This window comes from Brassica oleracea, chromosome C1, assembly GCF_000695525.1.
Source record: "Brassica oleracea var. oleracea cultivar TO1000 chromosome C1, BOL, whole genome shotgun sequence".
NCBI classification, from domain to species: domain Eukaryota; kingdom Viridiplantae; phylum Streptophyta; class Magnoliopsida; order Brassicales; family Brassicaceae; genus Brassica; species Brassica oleracea.
The window spans coordinates 5,374,686-5,384,312 of record NC_027748.1 but is presented as its reverse complement, the minus strand read 5'-3'; the positions used below and the strand labels follow the sequence as shown (position 1 = coordinate 5,384,312).

At 34.7% G+C, this 9,627-nt stretch overlaps 2 protein-coding genes and 1 long non-coding RNA gene across 3 annotated transcripts; 2 read left to right on the top strand and 1 right to left on the bottom strand.

Moving 5' to 3' along the window:
* Nucleotides 1-3,525: 3,525 nt before the first annotated feature.
* Nucleotides 3,526-4,030, bottom strand: LOC106302838. Its single transcript, XR_001262460.1, has 3 exons — nucleotides 3,969-4,030; nucleotides 3,765-3,847; nucleotides 3,526-3,680 (listed from the first exon to the last, which is right to left on the bottom strand). It is a non-coding gene; the product is annotated as an uncharacterized LOC106302838 (long non-coding RNA).
* A 1,186-nt stretch (nucleotides 4,031-5,216) lies between these two features.
* Nucleotides 5,217-7,390, top strand: LOC106305997 (derlin-1). Its single transcript, XM_013742477.1, has 7 exons — nucleotides 5,217-5,399; nucleotides 5,853-5,988; nucleotides 6,064-6,137; nucleotides 6,227-6,320; nucleotides 6,553-6,681; nucleotides 6,771-6,931; nucleotides 7,010-7,390. The coding sequence occupies exons 1-7, from the start codon at nucleotides 5,383-5,385 to the stop codon at nucleotides 7,185-7,187; spliced, it is 789 nt and encodes a 262-aa protein (XP_013597931.1). The 5' UTR covers nucleotides 5,217-5,382; the 3' UTR covers nucleotides 7,188-7,390.
* Nucleotides 7,391-7,722: 332 nt separating this feature from the next.
* LOC106306086 (profilin-3) lies at nucleotides 7,723-9,018 on the top strand. Its single transcript, XM_013742594.1, has 3 exons — nucleotides 7,723-7,947; nucleotides 8,414-8,551; nucleotides 8,650-9,018. Exons 1-3 carry the CDS (start codon nucleotides 7,816-7,818, stop codon nucleotides 8,782-8,784), a joined length of 405 nt encoding a protein of 134 aa, XP_013598048.1. The 5' UTR covers nucleotides 7,723-7,815; the 3' UTR covers nucleotides 8,785-9,018.
* Nucleotides 9,019-9,627: the final 609 nt, after the last annotated feature.

The window sequence follows — 9,627 nt, the reverse complement described above, 5'->3', positions numbered from 1 at the left end:
AATTTTCCAAAATCTTCAAGAACTTGTATATGTGTTCAAAATTTCCAAAAAATATTTTGATACTTCCCCGTATAATATACAGAAGAACATTTTTGAATCATGCATCATCGATCACGTCGTAAAGAATGCATCAACATTTTGTATCACGTGATAAAGATGGACAGAAGAAGCGAAGAAGCATTTTGGTGGACACTATAAAAGACTATTTTAAGTGGATTGTTACGAAAGTTATCTACCCTAATTGTTTTATAGGAATGGCCACGAGACTCACCACTCACTAGTTACTTCCCATGTTGCCTTCACTGAAAATTATATTTTCCGTCCAAAACGAATACTTATTTTAATTACCTTCTGCTTTATCTTGGATATGTCATGTGTCAACTAGAAAAAAAATGAAAACATCTCGATCACGCGAGCATAGATACGGCTCTCTAAATGTCAGCAAGGACATATTAAGATTCTCGTATATTTCGCATTTGGCAATATTAATATAAACAAGACTTATGTCAAAAAAAAAAAAAAAAAAAAACAAGACTTTTGCCCAAGTTGCCAGTTTTTTTTTTGGGGTTTCTTTTTGATGAAAATTCATTGCATTTATGTCAGTATTCAGTAATAACACTATTCCCTCAAATGAAAACAATACCTCGAACAATCTATGCGCTAGGTGAGCTATACTACTAGGAACTAGGCACTGATGATCCAACTTACATAAGGCCCCACTTCGATATGGATTTTGCTCAGATTCGAATATGGTTTTGGAAAACCATGTTCGGTCATTTGCATCCCGAGATTCCTACCTAACGCAAAAAAAAATAATTTGAACATATAAACTAGACTCCGAACTATGCATCGCTAAGAAAACCAAAGTTAAATTGAGTTAATAACCTATCATTTCCAAATACATTTGTGGCTTAAGTTGCTATATATCATTTTTTTTTTCATTTAAGCAACAAGCATCACTATTGAATCTTTAAATTATGAATTGTATAAACATATTTTTTTGACATGACAATACCATATAAATACTGAAATTGCATGCTAACACTTTTGGACTAGAATTTTCTATGTTTCATCGTTTTGTCTGGGATGTCATGAACTTACCTTATCAGTCTTTTCAGTTTAACTACTGAAAACATTATTATAAACTGTGAGTTTAGCTTCAAACGCGCAATTTTTTTTCATACGTGCAATTTCTTTAATTTACAGGTTGGAAGAAAATCGACATAATTAAGGCCCTCATCAAAAATTTATGGTTTATTACGAAGACAAGAAAACAACTATTCCGACAATAAACATGCGAATTACTGAACCATAGATAGGTCCACCATTACTTATTTGCTTAACAAGCTATGTCTTCTTCTTCTTTTTTTTCCTCCTTTCAGTCTTTTTTCTTGGTCATCAATTGATATTCGCTTTTATATGCATCTTTCTAACACTTATTCACTTTGACATTTTTTTTCTTTGTTGCAAAAATGTCGTTTTCTTTTCTCCCCTTTTTACGGGATCCAACTTATCACATTGCAATGGAATTGCATGTTCCTCTATTGCCATTGGCAAGTTCCATCGTAATGTCTCCATCATAGGTCTAAAAACACAAAAGGACCAAGACCCCTTTTTCTTTTCGAGGATCGTTGTAACATTTCTATTTCACAGCGATATATTACTATTTGAATACTTTGGATTGGAGAAGTCAAGTTTGTTGTTATAAAAAGAAATTAAATCGATTCTTATTAGCACTTTAAAGGTTAATTTTTGTAACAAATTAGAGAAAATTATGAGACGAAAAAAAATAGAGTATAATGTTCTAGGTTTTTTTTTTTTGAAAAACAATATGGTCTCTAGTTTATAAGTTGTATTTAAGTACCAAATTTTTTACTTACGTGATGATGCATGAAACCTACTTAAAATAGGCTCCAACGACCAAGAAAAGCTATAGAAATAAGGAACATTACAAATTTACAAGGAACTAATACTTTATAATTATATATGATCACGAAGATTAAATCTTATAACGTATCTAACAACTCACATGATCTACCATGTTACATTTTATTAAACATATTTAGCTACTTAAGCACTTGACAGTACTCTTCAATCAAGCTTATTTTCTGATATAGTCCAAAAGAAAACCAAGTGGCATATCTACGCAAAGTGATCCCAGACAAATGCGTATCATTTTATAGCTCAGATTAGGCCTCTGTCATATATTATTTTAATATCGTTAAACATGTGTTTGTTTAGTATGTATGAATACATACGATTTGTAAATTTAACCTACAGTTTTTACCAATAAACTATCCAGTTGGACGCATATATAAGAGCATTGCATCATTAAATGGACATAAAATATAACATAAACGGTAAAAGATAAAGATAGACTTTCTTACCGCCATCACAATATACAACGAAGCAAAATGTACTGAAGATATAATCTTCAGTTCTTCACATATTGAGATTTTCTTATCATCTTTAAAAATAAAATAAAAACACAGTAATTTTCATCTTCCATTTCCACGCGAACAAAGTACATTAAACACAAATTGGAAGGACGTAAGCATGAGTCAGCAGACAAGAAGTGATACCGAATCGGGTCAAGATAATCTGGTTGGGACCCGTCACATGCACATGGACCCTCCCCACCTAATCCAAGCTAATAATAACCTCGATTCTCTCTTAATTAATTACCTTAAATATTGAGCACATTATTAAGATAAAATAATTAACCTCAGATCTTTGATTCCGACCATACTCAAGAAGATCATGCTCACGACATAATGCTAACTAGCCTTTGACCCGTGCACCCGCACGGGTTTATTCATGTTTTTAACTTTTAACAATGTCATAAACAATTATTTTTATTTTCGTGTTATAAATTCATAAGTTTTGTCAATGATGTGTTCTGTTCAATGTGTTTTGCATCTATTTATGAACTATGAGATTATGTCGATTTTAGTAAAATAAAAATTAAATTGTAAGATATTAACGTTTTTTATAGTTTTACGAAATTATACTATTAATATTGGGATTTATAGTTAAATATAAGTTCAAATTTTATATTGATTTTTTAAAACAAATAAATTATTTAGACAGAAACATAAAAAATAATGAAAGCAAGTAACTGAAAAAAACAATTGTACCACAATTTTTGAGAAAAAAACTTCAGTATAATTTTGTAAAGAACAAAAACACAGTGGATATTTGGAAAAGAATGACTCAGAGTCCATCATGTGTTTTTTTTAACTTGTACCACAGTCCACAAGCAATACAATTACCGACTGCTCTAGAACTTTGAAGATCACATACGGCTACTTGAGCCAGGCTTAGAGCTTGGTCAAGATCATATAAAGGAGCAAGCTTTAGAACAAACCCGTCAAAGTTACTTGTTTTCTCCAAGATTGAATGTTTTAGAGCTTCCTCACGTTTACAAAAATATATATGTGGTTCATATATATTAGGAAGGTATACCCATGGGTCAAAGTCTATGCTTAGCCGGCATAGTTACTTGTTTTCTCCAATAAGTCCGTGATATAATATTCCCTCTGGTGGAAGCTGGATACTCTCTGCTGGTTATAGTTGTTTGGAACATGCTAAAAGAAGGAGAGCAAAGGGAGCACAAAAAGGTCTTTCTCATCCTCTAAAACGAAGTTGTCCAGATTCTTTCCTACCACCAAGTCCATCTCCTTTTCCAGAGAAGAATAACAAAGATTAATCTAAGGGATGATGAAGACCTAACTCTTAGGGGATAGTAAGAGAATGGCACTCACCTGATCATCCATCAAGGCATCAATTGTTGCCTCTTATAATCAACAATAATCTCTCGACCATCAATAAATGAATGATGAGCATCCTACAAGAAACCACCACAAAAGAACATTCCTTTCCGACAACTAAACTCCACTGTTGATACAGAAAATATACATTTCAAACAGCTTTAAAGAACAAAAAAAAAAGTTAGCATCACCTAGTACCTCGTAAGCACGACACAACTCCTTCTCAGGCTCATACTCCACAAAAGCATATCCTCGTGAAGCACCCTCACTAAACAAAATGTAACAACATAATGTATAATCAACACAGTTATGCTAAGACAATATGTGTACAAACCAACAGAAGTAAGATCATACAGCAGAGCAATTGCAAAGCCTTTACCAATGTGTTTAACCAGCCGAAAGCTCTTAACTTTACCGTATTTATGCATAGCCTGTAAAGAAGAACCTTTATCCTCACTCCTACAACAAAAGTGTAATTCCACGTATAAAACACATACTCTTACCTCACGAAGAGTCTCCTCCGACGTAAGATGAGAGGAGATTCGACCCACGAAGAAAGTACAGTAAGGATCTCCAGCTGCTTTGGATCACCAGGGATCATCTTCAAAACCCCAAATCACATATCAAATAAATCAACTTTGCGACTTCAGAAACAAAAACAGAGAGAGAGAGAGAGAGAGAGAGAGAGAGAGAGATTATATAAGCTCGTGTTATAGCTGAGGAGAGCTCGACGAAAGTCGCCGTTATTATGTGGGGCAATGTCGTAGGTTTAATCACGTTTAGTAAGGAGATAAAACTATCGTGTTTTAATTCCAGTGGCATTAGAATGTAATTTTTGTGCAACTTTAAGGAGTAAGTATTATTTGTACTTTTGCCTTAATAGTTTAGATGTTTCTCCAATTGTGATCTTCCTTGAGATTAGATTCCCTCTGCATTGTCTTTCCTTGTTTCTTGTTCATTTGTTAGGGTTCCTATTTTTACATTATTAATGTTTTGGTAAATAAACCAAAAAATATTGGTGGGTTTAGCCATGTAGTCTTGTACAAAAACGAGAGACGGGAAAAGTATTACACTATTTATTGGTATTAAACAAAAGAATACAATTGAGCTTATTGGTTTTGAGTTGAATGTTGGTTAATGGGTTGAAAGAAGGCCTTCTCGGCCCAAGTAAATATTTAAAAGGGAATCATAGAAGCCCATAAACAACAGAAGAACACTTGATGGAGAAAAAACCTATAATTACCAAATTGATAGTGTATTAAAGAAAGAAAACTATATTAAGTTTTATATTTGCTTGATAATTTATAGATAAACCTTAAATTATAGGAAAAAAAACTACAATTACGTCCTTGTTCGTTAATCACTTTCGTCGTCACCTCACGTAGCCACTTAGATCACGCCACATCATCGATTTGTAACATAAAAATCCACGTGGCAAGACATGATTGGATGCGATACGCAGTCGCCGAACAAGTGATTTGTAGAGAAGCTGGGAAGGAACGTTCTAGGGAGAGAGTTTGTTCGGTGCTCTCTCTCTCTCTCTTTATCTCTCAATAAAAAACTTGGATTATTCTCCGCTTCTGAATCTATCGGATCTTCGAAATCGACGAACATGTCTTCTCCTGGCGAGTGAGTCCTCTCTCTCTCTCTATCGATCTTCGTTCGCCTTGTTTCACTTTACGTCGATTCGATTCGATTCCGATGTAGAAATTTTAGTTTCTGATCCAACTTAGGTTATGAAGTCTAAACCAATTTTTTCCCCTTTGATTTCGTTTAGATTGTTTTGGTTTTCAAGTTTGCTTGATTCGAGGTGAAAAGCTACGTTCTTTAGTATCCAGTTTAGTTAGAAACATCATCAGTGCGCCATGGATTAGTAGAAGGGAAACTGGTTAGTTCTTGAATATAAAAAAAGGAAGCTACTTTCATGTCTCTTGAAGCTATGACTCATGTTTATGTTTGCTGTATGTGATTTGACTTATTAGAAACACAAATTTTAGTTGAAGCTAAGACTTTCTTGATACCGTATATGTATGCCTCTTAATGTACTTATAGCACCTGTTCTTTTGGTGGTGTTGATTGCAGATACTACAACTCACTTCCACCGATAACAAAGGCTTATGGTACTTTGTGCCTCCTGGCTACAACCCTCGCGCAGCTCGGCTTACTTGCTCCTATCCACATTGCTTTGATTCCTGAGTTTGTGTTTAAGCACTTCCAGGTGAAAAAGATGTTTTATTTTTTTTCCACATTACTCTTGTAACATTCCAAGTCGATCTGTTTTGATGGTTTGCAGGTTTGGAGGCTGATAACGAACTTGTTTTTCCTTGGTGGTTTCTCTATCAACTTCGGGATACGTCTTCTGATGATGTGAGTATTGTTTTTCATGTAGGAATGTATATGCAGAACGAAAGCTTTGGTTTTACTATAACAACACCCTCTCTGAATTGATTGCACAGAGCAAGATATGGAGTTCTACTCGAGAAAGGGCCTTTTGAAAGGCGGACAGCTGATTTTTTGTGGATGATGATCTTTGGATCCTTGACTTTATTGGTATGTAAGACTCTCTTTGTAATTATGTTCTTACCGATCACCAATACTTGTTCTTTCAGAACTCCAGTGTTGTAGATGCTACGCCACAAAGTAGATATTAGCCTGTAAAAAAGCCAAAGAGATCCCAAGCTGAGATAATCTGAAGCTTTAAATAAGGGTTAATTGTTGTAAACTGAGACAAGTTTTTGGGAGATGATACTCATATTCTTCTGAATCCGTGTTCAAATGTCAGGTTTTATCATTCATACCGTTTTTCTGGACACCGTTCCTTGGAGTTTCACTTGTGTTCATGCTTCTATATCTCTGGAGCCGAGAGTTTCCAAATGCCAACATCAGCCTCTACGGTCTTGTCAATCTTAAGGTATTTGAAAGTGTTTCTTCCCTAATCATATTCAAGAACCCACTCTTTGGTATATATATAATGTTAATTGTTTTTTAATTACTCGACAGGCTTTCTACCTCCCGTGGGCAATGCTAGCACTTGATGTTATCTTCGGCTCTAAGATCATGCCTGACCTTCTTGGCATCATAGCTGGACATCTCTACTACTTCCTAACAGTCCTTCACCCTCTCGCCACCGGAAAGAACTACCTCAAAACCCCGAAATGGGTGTATCCTTGATTAGATTTCCAAATGATTTCTTCTGTCTTTTTCGATTGTTGTCTGTGATCCCTTGACATTGTTAATAGTAATAAATTGGTAGCAAGATTTCGAATTGGAGCTCCAGTGGCAGCTGTTCGACAAGCAGGTGGTGTAGGAGCAGTAGGATCGGGAACTGGAGGAGGAGCTTATTCAAGCGCCCGTGCCCCACCAGAGAGCTCCACCAACACAGCATTCAGAGGTCGATCATATCGTCTCACCGACTGAACTCTCGGGTTACTTCGTTTTTCAATCAGTATCACCATCCCATATCTTTCGGAAAGAATGTCACTGACAAGTAGCATGTAGCTTTGTGTTTTTTTAGCAGTACAGTTTTTGAGTATATGACTTTGTAGGGGGGAAAGAAATCTTTTGAGGGGTTTTTTAAAACAATCTTGTGTTCAGAATGCTTAGTGCCCTTTTAAATGATCTCTACAAGAAAACTAGTCGACAAACAATATTTTCACCCAAAAAACGAAAACCAAAACTAAAGAGTTTGGTCGGAAGAATATTGTTTGACCAATGAAAAAATAATATCATTTTGATTACGAGTAATAATTATTCCGGCGGAATTTAATTGTTATAAATAGAGGAATCGAGGACAAGAAGAAAGTTAACGTGGCAGTTAAGGAAATAATGATGAAGCTATAACAAAGGCGAGACGTGAGCTAATTGAAATTTTAATTTCGAAAAAAATTGAGAGGTTCGGCTGAGAATGCGTCTATTAATTAAGCGGTTGAGAATATCATTGTTGCCGAGTTTCTTTATCTCTCCCCTATTTATCTGAAGGACAAAGTCCCCACGCTGCACATAACACAAGATAACGCATAGAGAAAACAAAGAAGAAAAGAAGAAGATGTCGTGGCAAACTTACGTTGATGAGCATTTGATGTGTGATGTCGGAGACGGCCAGGGTCATCACCTTACTGCCGCCGCAATCGTTGGTCATGACGGTAGCGTTTGGGCTCAGAGCGCCAACTTCCCCCAGGTAATATGATTTTTAGTATTGTCATTGTGTACGTAGACTAACATTTGATCTGTTTTATTTAGAATTTTAGATCATGCCTTGTTCTTGTTACAATAGATCAGTCTCTAATCTTGTTTGTATAAGCACATTTTCTTGTGTATAGGCTTTTCTTTTATAGTCTTTTTTGTCGATCGATCCGAGGACATACTTAAGTTATGGATCTAATTGCAAATAATGAAGTTTTGGTATAAAGGAGATTTCCATTTCCTAAAATGAAATGAAATTCCACAAGAAAGTCTTTTTTTTTTTTTGCCAAAGGGTTTATTCCACGAGTTCATTTTAAGATAAACATGTTTCCGATTTGGTACCAAACCAAGCATGTTTCACTGTCTACATGTACATTGTACTTTTTGTTTATATTTTTAAGCAAATGATGAATGGTCTCTCATCGTGATATACCTTACTCTCTATATCGTTTTATGGATAGTTCAAGGCACAAGAGTTCAATGGTATTATGAAAGATTTCGACGAACCGGGTCACTTAGCCCCCACAGGGTTATTTCTAGCAGGAGCCAAGTACATGGTCATCCAAGGCGAGCCTGGAGCTGTAATCCGTGGCAAGAAGGTAATCTAACCCATCGATTAACTTCACCATATTATCCATACATACATGTATATGCATGATCAAAGAAGATTATATACTTTGTTGGTTTGATTCGATAGGGAGCTGGAGGCATAACCATAAAGAAAACAGGACAATCATGTGTCTTTGGGATATACGAAGAGCCCGTGACACCAGGACAGTGCAATATGGTCGTTGAGAGGTTGGGTGATTACCTCCTCGAACAGGATCTCTAAGCCCCCATCTCATCAAACCTACTACAATGTTCCACCTTCCACATTTTTTATGCAAACTTAATATATACGATTTGATTTCTGGATTCTTTCTAAGAAGGTGAAGCCTAATTTAGAGTCTGATTCTTAAAAATGTAAGGTTTTCCTTTTTCTTTTTCTTGATTTTATCAGATTTATTTTATTTTGCTTTTGTTAACCATGTTAAATAATTTGTCTATTTGTTATTCTCTCTTGACTTTTGACGAATTGCATTTTATGTCTATTGCATTAGTGTTGACATATTAAGAAAATAATACATGGTTTGACAACAACTAATATAAATAGTTTGCGTGTTTGCACCTTAATGTGCAGCTCACAAAACTACAAATAGACGTAGCATAGAGCTTTTGAAAATGCTATATTTGATTACAAAACCATGAAAAACATATCAACCAATATTATTATATTAACTCTGGTTAACATCTATTTTTCTTATGAAACATTCGAGAATCACCAAGAAAAAGCTAGTTATGTCTTGAGTGATCAAACTCCTTGCGATCAAAACTTGTGGTAGCTTCATTGTTGATTGAGGGCCTTATCCTCGTCATAAAGAAAATATTCACATATCATATTGCATTTTTCAACTAAGTTAAGGAAATAATGCAAATGATGTAGCACTCATTATTTTGCTATTCATTTATTACTATCTTATTAACAAATTATACTATAAGATGTTAAGTTTTTTTTTTTAATATTGATTGGTTAATAAACAATAGAAATAGAATAATGAAAAATAAATATAATAGTTTACTTAAAAAAATAAACTAAAATAAGTAAATATAAAGGAAAATATGAGCAAATAATAAG

Coding starts and splice junctions, on each gene's coding strand:
- LOC106305997 (XM_013742477.1), top strand. Junction 6,138..6,226: donor GGGATACGTCTTCTGATGAT/GTGAGTATTGTT, acceptor TTGATTGCACAG/AGCAAGATATGGAGTTCTAC. Junction 6,932..7,009: donor CTCAAAACCCCGAAATGGGT/GTATCCTTGATT, acceptor CATTGTTAATAG/TAATAAATTGGTAGCAAGAT.
- LOC106306086 (XM_013742594.1), top strand. CDS start 7,816: ATGTCGTGGCAAACTTACGTTGATGAGCATTTGATGTGTGATGTCGGA. Junction 7,948..8,413: donor AGAGCGCCAACTTCCCCCAG/GTAATATGATTT, acceptor TTTTATGGATAG/TTCAAGGCACAAGAGTTCAA. Junction 8,552..8,649: donor CTGTAATCCGTGGCAAGAAG/GTAATCTAACCC, acceptor TTGATTCGATAG/GGAGCTGGAGGCATAACCAT.